Consider the following 13,528-nt stretch of genomic DNA (forward strand, 5'->3'; position numbering starts at 1 on the left):
CTCCCTTTGCCAGCCTGCCTTTAAAACCTGGAATGTGGTAAGGCTTGTATCAAAGTCTTATTTTCTTATTCTCTAAATTCTATTCAACATCCATGATTTCAATTACCATCTTCCTGTCGTTATCCAAAGTTTCCATCTCCATCTCGGACTCTTCTTTGAGCTCTTTATCTGTCTATGTAATTAAAGTTTCAACTCTTTCTTTGGAGGTCAAAAAAGGCAACCTAAAGTCATCATAACCAAAGTTTCATTCATTATCTTCCCTGCCACGCCCCTAAAACTTATCTATGTCCAATATTTTCTAATTCAGACATTGACAACATTCATTAAATTGTGCTAACTTTGCTTTCTTATCTCCTTCTGCACTGATAGCCAGTGAATTGCTAAATCTTGTTGATTTTTATCTGAATATCTCCTCTGTTGAATCCATCTGGTTTTCTTCATCTTCACTTAGGCCATCCAAGACCAACCTCTCATCAACTCCCTTGTGATTTACTGCAATTACTCTTAAATGCTCTCTTTGATTCCGTTCTTGCTACACTCAAATCTATTTTCCGCAGAGGTCACAGTAATCTTTTAAAAATACAAATTAGCTAAAGTGACTCCCCTGCTTAAAACCCTTCGATTTTTTTGTTGTCGTTGCTTTTGGGATAAAGATCAAAATTTTTAAAATCTTTAAAGGGAGCTGAATGTCTTAGGCACTAGTTTGTGACCCCCATACATTTTTTATAATTTATCCTGCTGAACTGTCTTTTTTAAGTTCCTTAAATGCGTTGTGAGCCATTCCCATAGCTGAGCTTTCAGATGGATTTCAGATGAGCTTTCTGTTTTCTTGGATTGCTCTTGTCGTTCTTCATCTAGTGCAGTAGACATCTGTCATGTTTTCTGCTGTCTAGCATTTGTTGAACACATTGGTTACATTTGAAAGATATCCAGCAGTATGAGTTTTGTCTAGCCAAGGTAGAGAGTGAGATCCCCCAGGTTTCTCTGGAGCAAGGGCACAGACATGTGTCCCACCAATCAGACTCATCCGTGTGTGAATTCAATTCGAAAGTGAACAGCTTGACGAAGGCAGAACCTGTTGTGCTGGTAAGGATGGCAGAAGAGACATCCAGCTTTTGAGAATGACAGTTATTGTAAGGTCTAGTTTCTGCTACAGAAGTTGCCAAGATGTTGGTATCTGCTAGGATTGTAAGAAAGTTGGATTTGGGGAGCCACATGAACTGCAGAAGCTCATGCTCATTGGATCGTTAGCAGTTTCTTTCCTGTTTTTTTTTTTTTCTTTGAGACGGAGTCTCGCTCTGTCACTCAGGCTGGAGTGCAGTGACGTGATCTCGGCTCACTGCAAGCACCACCTCCTGGGTTCAAGTGATTCTCCTGCCTTAACCTCCCAAGTAACTGGGACTACAGGTGCCCGCCAGCATTCCCGGCTAATTTTTTGTGTTTTTAGTAGAGACAGGGTTTCACCCTGTTAGCTAGGATGGTCTCAATCTCCTGACCTCATGATCCGCCTGCCTTGGCCTCCCAAAGTGCTGGGATTACAGGAGTGAGCCACCGCGTCCGGCCCGAGACTGTTTCTTTAACCAACTAGCTCTGTGGTATGCTTCTGAGCACTGATCCTGAGAGCTTTATGTGAACCTGTTTGATCAGCCCAACCACTTCTATGCTTCAACAGCCAACCTCAGCTTCTGTTGCTTACAACCGAGAAATAGCTCTGTTGGTTAGTGCCAGGTAACTCCGACTCATTCGTGGGCATTCGGCTCTAGTTTACTCCAGGAAACGGCTCCACTAGCCTTCTTCTCCCACTTTTGCTGATTAAGGCAGATCTTCCACTCTTGTGTGCTGTCAAGACTCAGTATGGCATGGTGGCTTCGCCTGCTGCTGCTGTTGTTACCCTGCCTGGGTTCCTATCTCAACTCTCCTACTTACTTGATGTATGAATTTTGCAAGGCTTACCTAACGGTTCTGTGTATCAATTCCCTTACCTATAAAATAGGGGCACTGATAATAACTATCTAACTCATAGGTTGATTGTAAAGACTAAATGGATGAATGCATACATGAAATCCTTAAAGTGGTAACTAAACATTCAATAAATGTTAACTAAAATGTTCTCACATTACCCACTTCTTTCATTTCATACTACTTTTCACAGACAATAATTCGATACTCACAGAGTGATAATTTGATTTAGATACGCCTTCCACATAAACTGTAAATGAAAGGCTGCTTATTTTGTTCATCATGGTATTCCCAGTTCCTAGCACAACATATATTTACTTAATGGATGTAGGATGGATGTTGCAGGATCCTAAAAATCTTGAGTGATGTCATCCCCATCTCCCAGCGCACTAAAGCAGGGGAGCTTCAACAGTATCCAGTGTTCCTGGTAGAATCACCCCAAGCTCTTTGTTTTTGCTGATTATTTTTCGTGACCCACAACTGACCTGTTCTCACAGAACGCAAACCCTGTCCCAGATGCTGAACTTTCCCTCTATGCCCTGATTTCTCTGCTTCTCAGCACCGATCACTTTGTGCTGACTCTATACCCTCTGAAAGCTGTTTGAAGCCAGATGGGAGAAAGAGTTGAAACAGATTTCATTCAATGCCCTCCCAGACTCAGAGAAATAAAAACAATGGCAACAGCAAGGTAGTTTATATTGGGTGTTTACTAGGCATTATTCATTATTTAATCTTACCACAATCCTATGAAAAAGGTACTATCACCCCATTTTGCAGAAGAGGAAAGTAAGTCCCAGAGGGGAAAAACAAAAGAAAGAAAGGAAAGGAAAGAGAAAGGGAGGGAACGGGGTAAAGAAGGCAGCTTTTCCAATAGAAGAGAAATTCCCTTGTTGAGAAGAAATTTCGTTCCCATAAAAGAATCTTCTGTACTGGAGGATAAGATACTGTAAAAATAATATTGATAGAGAAGTTATAGAAGATGACCCAGAACATGAACCTAGCCTCAGATCAGCTTTAATATTTAGATTTTTAAAATATAATTCCTTTCAACTACTTGCTATTTGCAGTCTTTTCCCTCCAAAGTCTAATGTAAGTAGTAGGAATAATACTGATAATTAAGAAATCTGTGCAGTTTTTTTCTGGTTAATTGGCATTTTCCTATAAAATATTTAAAAATTAGCTTTTGGTTTTCAAAGACTCTCTTTTCAGAAAGTCATAGTCTTTGCTATTAAGAGTTCCCATCTGCAGGTGGGCTTCCTGCACTGGAATTATTTGGGCATTTTCACAGATGTTGTCCAGCCACTGATATTCAGCTGGAGTTGGAGCCGGGGGCTTATGATGCATTTTCTATGTTTAGATCTTCCTGATGTTGTTTTATTTATTTATTTTCCAATGAAAGGGAAAACAGCCAACATGCCAGTTTTCTTGCAAAAACTGTTATCCAGCTAGAGATGCCCTCCAATTGTAATGCTCTTGTGCATTTCAACCAAACTCAAAGAAACACACTTTCAAAGTGAGTGTGGGTGCAATTGCCAGAAAATTGGCTTCAAGCTGGGTCCCTGGAAGGCTTTCTTTCTCCAGCTTTGACAGGCCTTGAGAGAGGTTCTCATAAGCCCCCAGGAAGATCAGGTGGGTGGTTTGGGACTCAGAGCCCAGTTGGCAACCACTCTAAAAGAGCATGGTGCATTAGCTTCCCGTGGCTGCTGTAAGAAATTACCACCAACCTGGTGGCTTAAAACAACAGAAATTTATTCTCTCACAGTTGTGGAGGCCAGAAGTCTAAAATTAAGGTGTCAGCAGGACTGGTTCCTTCTGGAGGCTCTAAGGGATAATTGATTCCATGCTTCTATACTGGCTGCTGGTGGTTTCTGGCAACCCTTGGTGTTCCTTGGCTTGCAGATATTTCACTCCAATCTCTGCCTCTGTCTCCACATTGTCTTCTTTCCTACATGTCTTTGCCCTTTCTCTTATCATCTAAGGACACTTGTCGTTGGATTTAGGGCACACTGTCTTCCAGGATGATCTCATCTTGAGAGCCTTAATTGAATTACATTCTCAAAGATCCTTTTTCCAAATAAGGCCACATTCACAAGTTTTGGGTAGACAGACTTATCCTTTGCAGGGGCCACCATTAACCCACACATATGGTGAATTGAGAGAACTTTTCCTGATCCACTGGGGATGAAGCTGGATTTCAACTAAGCAGTGGGCTAAAAAGGCATTTGGCCCTGCTGAGCCGAAGCATCTTCTTAGTTTCTCAGTTATCGCCATAGATTTCTGAAAGGAGATACGGCATTTGTCAGCAGAGGCTAACTTCTCGCTGTGTCTTCACATGGACTTTCCTCTGTCCATGTGCCTTCCTGGTGTTTATTTTACCTTAGGTTCTGCCTTCCTTGTTATTTCATTTACTCTTTTTAACATCACTAAGAGTAGATAATAGAGTCTCCATTGTATTCATGAAAAATGAGAGGCTCCTTCCAGCCAGCAGCTGGTGCAGCTGGGATTAAAATGTAAGCCTGTAGAGGTTCCCTTTCCAAACATGTCACCTCAGCTTTTATGGGTTCCTAACCTTGGAGATATTTCAAGTTTGTCTCTTTTCCTTAAGCATGGTAAATGTGGTTGTTGTACAGTCTGTATGACAGTTCTAATAACTGAGTGCTTTGTGGGTTTGTTTCTGTTGTCTGTTGGCTGTGGTTATTTCTTTTTCTTTATGTCATAATTTTCCATGTCTTTCTCATTATATTTGATTATGTGCTGATGATTATACTTAAAATATTATAATAACAATTGGAGTTTTAGAATATACAGGTCCCTCTTTTCAAAAATAATTTGAATATCCATCTGCCAGGTACTTGGGGGATCTACCAGTATGCCATCACCTTAAACCAAGATCCAGACTTTACACTTGTTGAACCACCAGGGGTTAAACTCAAGACTTTCCAATGACTAGTTTGTGTCTGGCACTCTCTCACCATTACACTGAATGTTTTGTCTTTTGAGTTTGTAGTCTTCTCTGGGTGGGGTCTCATACTAGACTTCCCACCTGCTATGACTCTGAGTTTTGACATCTAGCTTTACCCCAGGAAATAGAAAAAGATTTAGATTTTCTAAGATTGGAAAATTCCATCAGGCAAAAGTAGCTCCTATATCTACTAACCTCAAATCCCACTTTCTTTTGTTAATTCTCTACTAACTTTTCAGCTTTCCATTGTTTTGAAGAAGATTTATTTTTAAAAACTCTATTCAGCATTCTTTACTTATTTTCCTTAGGAAGGTTTCCTTGAATATTATATCTCGCCATTAGTTGAACACAAAAATCTAGAGTCCTATATATTTTTTTCTCCCTGCTCATTGCTGGCACTTTATTCCTCTCTCTCTTTTTTTTTTCCTTTGTGAGGTGGCTGCTTTTTGCACTGCCCTGAATTTTTCCATTGAATCTTGGCTTGGCAGTTTGGGTCTATGGATGAGTGCTTTTTTTTTTTTTTTTTTTTTGATAGCTTGATAGTTTTGTCACATCCACGGGTATCTTATATAAGCCCTAGACCATCCTGAAAACAAAGACTACCTCTGTTTATAAATTGCAGAAAAATAAATTCCATTGATGCTGGGCTTCCAATTTCTAGAGTTTTGTAATGTGACAAACACAGGCATAATTAGGATGTTTCATAAACCAGTAACTTACAAAGATTCTGTCCCTTATCATAAAATAATGAGTTTCTAAAATAATGTCTCTATGTATGTGAGTATACACACACGTAGTGAAGAATTAAATTTTGTCCAAAGAGTGGTTTGGTTTTTGCACTCAGCTTCTGAGAGGCCATCTATGTCATAATTGATAAAAATCTCTTTGTTTAGGTTGGGAGCTCATCACATCAGGAAGACCAATCACATTTAATGTGGGGGCTTTAGGTTCCTGGCAGCAGGTAACCAGGAAACTGAGTTAATCCACTTGGGTCATCAATTGATCAATCCTGCCTTTGTAATAAAGCCCTTGTTATGGTTAATACTGAGTGTCAACTTGATTGAATTGAAAAATGCAATATTGATCCTGAGTGTGTCTGTGAGGGTGTTGCCAAAGGAGATTAACTTTTGAGTCAGTGGGCTGGAGAAGGCAGATCCACCCTTAATTGGGTGGGCACCATCTAATCAGCTGCCAGCAAATATAAAACAAGCAGAACAACGTGAAGAGACAAGACAGGCCTGGCCTCTCAGCCTGTGTCTTTCTCCCATGTTGGATGCTTCCTGTGCTCAAACATTGGACTCCAGGTTCTTCAGTTTTGGGACTCAGACAGCCACTCCTTGCTCCTCAGCTTGCAGACAGCCTATTGTGGGATCTTGTGATTGTGTAAGTTAATACTTTATATAGAAAGCATAGTTTATATACATATATATCCTATTAGTTCTGTCCCTCTAAGAAAACCCTGACTAATACAGCCCCCCGCCATAAAAACTCTGGACACTGAAGCTCAGGTGTGCTTTCCTCGTTGGCGATTCTCTATGTGTATCGTGCACGTTAATACCAGGAAGACGATGCATCTGACTCCCAAGGGAGAGGATATGGAAACTTCATGTTTGGAATCCCTCAGATCCTGTGCTATGCATTTCCTTCTTTAGCCAGTATCTATCTCTTCCTGTAATAAATCAGAACTGTGAATATAACAGTTTTTTGTGAAGTTCGTGAGTCTTTTTAGCAAATTACCAACACTGAGGGAGATTTTGGCAAACCATTGATCTTGTGGTTGGTATCACAGTGAGGACAGTCTTATGGTTGATGTTATGCCCTCAACCTTTTCAGTCTGGCTAACTGGGCAGTGTGCTTATGTGTGTGTGTGTGTGTGTGCGCGCGCACGCGCGTGTGTGTAGAGTACAACAGTAGCATAGGGTTTGTTTGTTTGTTTGTTTTTTTGACAGAGTCTCACTCAGTCACCCAGGCTACCTCCTGGGTTCAAGCAAGTCTCCTGCCTTAGCCTCCCATGTAGATGGGACTACAGGTACATGGCACCATGCCCGGCTAATTTTTGTGTTTTTAGTAGAGACGAGGTTTCACCATGTTGGCCAGGCTGGTCTCGAACTCCTGACCTCAGGTGATCCGCCCATTTTGGCCTCCCAAAGTGCTAGGATTACAGGTATGAGCCACCGCACCTAGCCCACATAGGGTATTTATAATTAGAACAGCCTGAGAGAAGCTATAACATATTAGCAAGGTTTAGATACTTCTCTTACATTTTTATTTCCAACCTGCTTACTGTGAGACGTTTTCCACTGGTCTCGTAGTCTAAACCCACACCCTGACTTTGTGATGCATGTCGTTTTTATCCTAGTGTACTCCATACTCACCCAAAGCTCCTGTGTTTATTTTGACTCCAACTCTGGAAACAGAAAGTGAACTCATAGAACTGTTTTTTTTTTTTTCTTGGCAAGATTTAGGACCTCATAAATCATGGTGGCAAGAAATGTAATGATGGTCTCTTTCGGTTCTTGAGGAGATTGGAAGAGGAGAGGCGTGCAGGTTCCAAAGTGGTTTTATAATTTTTCCCAGTGGTGGCACAGTGAGGAAGATTCCAGCAGACTAGTTCCTCAGTCCTAACTAGGTAGTAATTCTCTACTTGAATGTTCTTGCAATGAAAATGCACAGACATTCACCAGTGTCACTCAGGCAGGGCAGTTTAGTGCCTGCTGCGGAACTCCTGGCAGTTAACAATGAAATTGTCAAGATTTCCTTTGTGTTCCCTTCCAAGCAGGCAAGGCATCGTTTTTGTCCAGTGGTTTAGCACATGAATCAATCCTTTTATGTGTGTTCAGTGGGACCATGTGTGTTTTCAGAAACTGTCTGGCTTTATACCTGGCAGGATTTCTTGTTGGGCAGTAGTTCTGCAAATGAGAAAGAAAATATGCAGATTCTCACATGTCCCCAGATTGAATTACAAGGCAAAAGAGACTATTGTTTTCTGGCCTGGTATTTGGCTTTGATATATATATATGATATATATCAAATATATATATATCATATATATATTTATATAAATATATATATATTTATTTTTTTGAGTTGGAGTCTCACTCTGTTGCCCACGCTGGAGTGCAATGGCATGATGTCGGCTCACTGCAACCTTTGCCTCCCAGGTAAAAGTGATTCTCCTGCCTCAGCCTCTCAAGTAGCTGGGACCACAGGTGCCCACTACCACACCCAGCTAATTTTTGGAATTTTGGTAGAGACAGGGTTTCACCATGTTGGCCAGGCTGGTCTCAAACTCCTGACCTCAGGTGATCCAGCCACCTCAGCCTCCCAAAGTGCTGGGATTAAAGGCATAAATCACCGCACCTGTCCAGATCATTTTGATTCTTAGAGATATGCCATCCAGTACTAAACCTGGGTTCTTAAAAAATAAATTATATAAAACATTGATATTTTCCAGATTATAACTGACAGAGGGAGGAGGAGACACACATAGCAAATGTGGACAGGTAGGAGAAAAAGGAATATCTAGTAATGCTTTTATTCCTGCACAGCTTATGTACTTATTGCTATATTTCTTATTTCTCAACAATGTTTATTTAAGAAGAGCTAATATGTAAATTCGTACAACCAGTGTGGAGTACAGTGTAGAGGTTCCTCAGAAAACTAAGAATAGAGCCACCATCCAGCCATCCCACTGCTGGGTATGTACCCCAAAGAAAGGAAATCAGTGTACGTCCATGTTTGTTACAGCACTATTCACAATAGCCAAGATTTGGAAGCAACCTATGTGTTCAACAATCAATGAATGGATAAAGAAAATGTGATACATATACACAATGGAGTACTATTCGGCCATAAAAGGAGTGAGATACTGTTATTTGCAACAACACGGATGGAACTGGAGGACATTATGTTAAGTGAAATAAGCCAGGCACTGAAAGACAAACTTCACATGTTCTCACTTATTTGTGGGAGCTAAAATTTAAAACTATTGAACTCATGGAGATAGAGAGTAGAATGATAGTTACCAGAGACTGGGAAGGGTAGTGGAGGGTTTGTAGGAGGGGGCAAAGTGGGAATGGTTAATGGGCATAAGAAATAGAAAGAAAGAATAAAACCTAGTTGTTGATAGCACAACAGGGTGACTACAGTCAATAATAATATAATTGTACATTTAAAAATAATTAAAAGTATAATTGGATTGTTTGTAACACGAAGGATAATGCTTAAGGGGACGGATACATGAGACGCTTTGATATAGACATGCAACGTATAATAATAACATCATGGTAAATCACATCAGTTACCGTGTGGTCGTGGTTGGTGTCACAGTGAGGACAGTCTTATGGTTGACATTGTGTCCTGTGCCATTTGCCATGATGTGGTTATTATACATTGCATGGCTATATCAAAATATCTCAGGTACCCCATAAATATATACACCTACTATGCACTCACAAAAATTGAAAATTAAAAAAAAATTTAAAGGAGTCAATCCAGCTTGGCTTAATTCCTGCCTCAAGGCTATTTATAAAAAACTCTCTAAGCAAAGCAGATCTTACACCTCCATGCACAAATGTTGAGGGGGTTATATGTCAAACTGTTGGGGGTCTTTTGTCTACAGAATATCCATAGAAAAAAATTCCAAGAATGTTTGGAGACCAACACATGTGTAGTGGAATATAGATATAGTGCTTTTAAGAGATCTGAAAGACAAAATGGACACCAATGAAAAAATTAAAGGTTAGGTATTGCCCTGCTGAGTATTTAACTAGAGGGGTCATTTTGGTTGAAAGCAATCTCTGAAACAATTAAAATATGATTTATTATATGAATGTTTATTCTCACCCAGCTTATTTAGAAATATATCCATCTTATAAGGCAACTGGCCTTTTCATTTAATTTCTCTACTGAAAAATGGATATTTCGTGTTTTAGGAAGCGTATCCCATAGGTTGGGTTTATTTATTCTGGTTTTAAAAAAGAAAATGCGCAATGCAAGGACTCACAAGACCTCAGAGTTTTGCGAAGCTTGAAATGCTAAGAAAATGTAATCTAAATTCCCTGAATAAAGTGATGGAAACCATTGTGAAACTATGTGGCGAATAGTTGCATACGTTAAATCTACATTTTGAAGTCTTAACATGGAGTCTGTCGATGGGCTTCTGGGCATCCACAAATAAAATTACACCAAATATTTATGTGTGTATACACTTAGTGGAGAGATGCTCCATTGCTTTGGCTCTTAAAGGGCTTAAGCACCATTTTGAGTTTAGGTGTGGGGCAAAGGGGATGTGCTGTAGATGGAAAGTTTTGTCCCCCGCAACCCCCCAACAAATTCATATTGACATCTTAGCTCCCAGGATCCCAAAGGTGGGGCTTTGGGTGGTGATTAAGTCATGTGGATGGAGCCCTCATAAATGGGATAAGTGCTCTTATAAGAAGGGATATGAGATAGCTCCCCGGCTCCTTCTGCCTTATGAGGACACAGCAAGAAGACACTCATCTATGAACAGGATACAGTCCCACACAAGACACCAAATCTGTTGCCACCTTGATCTTGGATTTCCCAGCCTTCAGAACTGTGAGAAATACATTTTTTCTCTTTATAAGTCACCCAGTATATGGTGTGCTGTTATGGCCACCCTATCAGACTAAGAAAGGATGCCAGAGCATTTCTGTACTCCCTCAGTCTAGGATATAGTCATGGCTAAAGCTGCATGCTGACCCTTGACTCTTTTCATTTTGGAGGCTCTCTCTCTTCAGAATTATAAGACAAGTCTCAGTTTGACCATTGGGACAGCAGGTAACCTCTGAGGCTTCCTCAGGCATGCTACTGTTATCTCTTCCAATTTTCTAGTGGACTTCCTGGAATATCTGGAGGCTGTACTTACAAATGGAAAAGTGTCTTTATTGAGTACCCTTCTAGGTACCAGAGAGGACCTTGTGCGTGTGTCCTTGTGCCTGAAAAGTGGTAGGTACTGAAAAACTGTTCATTGAGTAAAGGAATGAATAAAGCAAATTTGAAATGAATGAATAGCCGAATAATTAGAATAATATATAACAATTTATTGAATTAAGTCCCTGCTTGATTCAAGCAGAAAACTGAAAAAGGGGATTTTTAAAATAGACAAAAATTGGATGTATTTAAGGTGTACAACATGATGCTTTGGTATATGTACAGCATTGTAGAATGGCTAAATCAAGGTAATTAGCATGCATTACCTTACATACTTATCTCTTTGTTTGGAAAAGGGGGATAGAGAACAGGCTTTGTCTTCTCCCACTGTGATCTCCTGCAAAGATGGAGAAAGAGATGCAGACTGTTCATGAGTGATTTTGTCTATGTTCTCATAAGGCCTTCCCAGAAATGATGATTTTTTTTTTAAAATTTCAGCTATCCAACTTGATAAAGTGAATCTTCAAGTATATTGTGCGTGGTCTCTTCTGGATAACTTTGAGTGGAACCAGGGATACAGCAGCCGGTTTGGTCTCTTCCATGTTGATTTTGAAGACCCAGCTAGACCCCGAGTCCCTTACACATCAGCCAAGGAATATGCCAAGATCATCCGAAACAATGGCCTTGAAGCACATCTGTAGGCAAGATGGCTGAGAAATATAGGAGAGGCCTCCGCTTTTGAAAAGGAGATCTGCTTTGGTGATGATCTTTCAGGCAATCTCAACTTAATTCTGTAATCAACATCTAATATCAGTGGATCTGTGATTATAAAGTCTGAATATGTAATGCCTCATGAAGTGTTTAATAATGGCTTTTACTTTATTTGTATTCGGATAAATTAGGTTTTTAAAAAAAGTAGAAGAGAAAACCACTAACCTTGATTTTTATATTGCAAAATCAGATAGACCTAGAAACGTAAATTTAAATCCTTAGACATTTTTCTAGAAAAAAAATGCAAAGTTTATAAAGATAATATACTTATGATTTGCAACTGTAACAGGTGATCATTTATTATAAGAGTACCTGCTTGTGAACTTAATCATTCCGGTTCCATAAGCTATTTTTGCTTAGGAGATCCACTGTCATGTGATCCATAATTTTTCTACATAAAAAATCAAAGTTAAAAGTTAGTCACATTATACAGTTATGCATTCATTTCAACAAAATAGTGAATTGATAATCTATTTGTTAATATATTCGGCACATATTTTGTGTGTTTGGACAAGTACATCTCCCTTTTGCCTAATGAACTTTTGAAAAGTAATAAAATAATAGAATAAATTAGACTTTCAATGGCAGAAAAAGTATTTGAGTGTTGATGTTCAGTAAAAAACAGATTCCTACTGCAGAATGGTGCCAAATTAAAAGCCAAGTGATAAGCAGGGCATAATTTCCACTTTTGAATATTTCTTTGAAGTTTAGAACTTTAAGAACCTCGTGAAAAATAACATGAAGTGACTGACCGACCTCAGTGTAGGCAAAGGTGGGGTGGGGATTTATTACCCTGGTAATTGAAATGTCTGAGGTTGGTATGGGGTTGACTGGAGATGGACATTTTGCTGAACTTCCTAAGGTAGGGGTCAGGAGTAGAGTCAGGGCTCCTTCTGGACTCCATGTCTCCCCTCCAGCAAACCCTTCACATATGTGGAGCTTGACCTTTCACATCCATATTTCAGTAGAGTTTACTAAGCACCTAGTTACCTATTAGACTTGAAGCTAAGAGGTGTAACTATGATCATCCCCATTTTGCAGACTGAGAAACTGAGGCCATACTGTTGTGCATCTTTCTCAAGGCATTTGGGTTCTGATTAACTGGACTTGACACTTCCTTGGCATCAGCCCTATTCTCACATTGCGGCAAACTGTAGTTTGAGGTACCATGGAAGTCTTCCCTGCATTTTCTGAAGACAGGAACAAAAAAATAGAGGTGTGGAGTTGCCTTATGCAGGAGGAAGGGAAAATGGTTTTTTGCATTCAACCCCTGCTTCCCTGAGGAAACGGCACATGCTTTTGGCATTCTCATAAGGCTTTTGGCCCTGAGCGGATGCTCTGTCATTTTTTTTTCTTTTATAAACTGTGGTCAATTTCTGGATCGTTCTCATGTTCATAATCAGGGAATTATTTACAGCAAAGAAACACACTCTCAGTAACTTTGGACAGAGTGAGAAAGAAATGGTTGTAGTAGTTCAATAAACATGGATGCACTGGGGAAAATTATATTAAGATTAAAATGGTATACAGAGGAAATTCTATTACATCTTTGCCACTGGTTTGTTATTTTTATTGTTCAATGAGACATTATCTCACAATTTGTGTTCATTTAAGAAGCACATTTCCAAATCTTATTTCATTCCTCTCCTATCCAGCCTGTCTTTTTCATTTTTACCATGTATCTTATTTACAATTTATGTGCCCTTTTATTTTATCTTGCAAGACAACTGAGTTTTCCTTTTAATTAGGATGTTGCTTTGAATATTACTTATCCTACAGGGCATATTTACAAGTTTTACAACAATACAAATGAGCACTGTAGTTTCGTTACCAAAACCAAAAAATTAATATTCACACTATAAATAAGACGATCTGTCATGTTTGGTCTGCCAGGTGAAATAAAGATTCTAGCTGCTGGCGCCCAAGCTAACTCACAGTGCT

The 13,528-nt window shown here is 39.5% G+C and overlaps 1 protein-coding gene across 2 annotated transcripts in view; it reads left to right on the forward strand.

The window, feature by feature from the left end:
* The window catches only part of LOC112624661 (cytosolic beta-glucosidase), a 127,199-nt gene extending 115,019 nt beyond the window's left edge, over positions 1-12,180 (forward strand). For both annotated transcript variants that reach the window (XM_025385498.1, XM_025385499.1), the window contains one exon: positions 11,315-12,180. In XM_025385498.1, the coding sequence (XP_025241283.1) occupies positions 11,315-11,517 (203 nt within the window). In that variant the 3' untranslated portion in view covers positions 11,518-12,180. The remainder of the gene's footprint in view (positions 1-11,314) is intronic.
* The last annotated feature ends 1,348 nt before the right edge of the window (positions 12,181-13,528 follow it).

Source organism: Theropithecus gelada, chromosome 5, assembly GCF_003255815.1.
Source record: "Theropithecus gelada isolate Dixy chromosome 5, Tgel_1.0, whole genome shotgun sequence".
In the NCBI taxonomy this organism is placed as follows: Eukaryota; Metazoa; Chordata; class Mammalia; order Primates; family Cercopithecidae; genus Theropithecus; species Theropithecus gelada.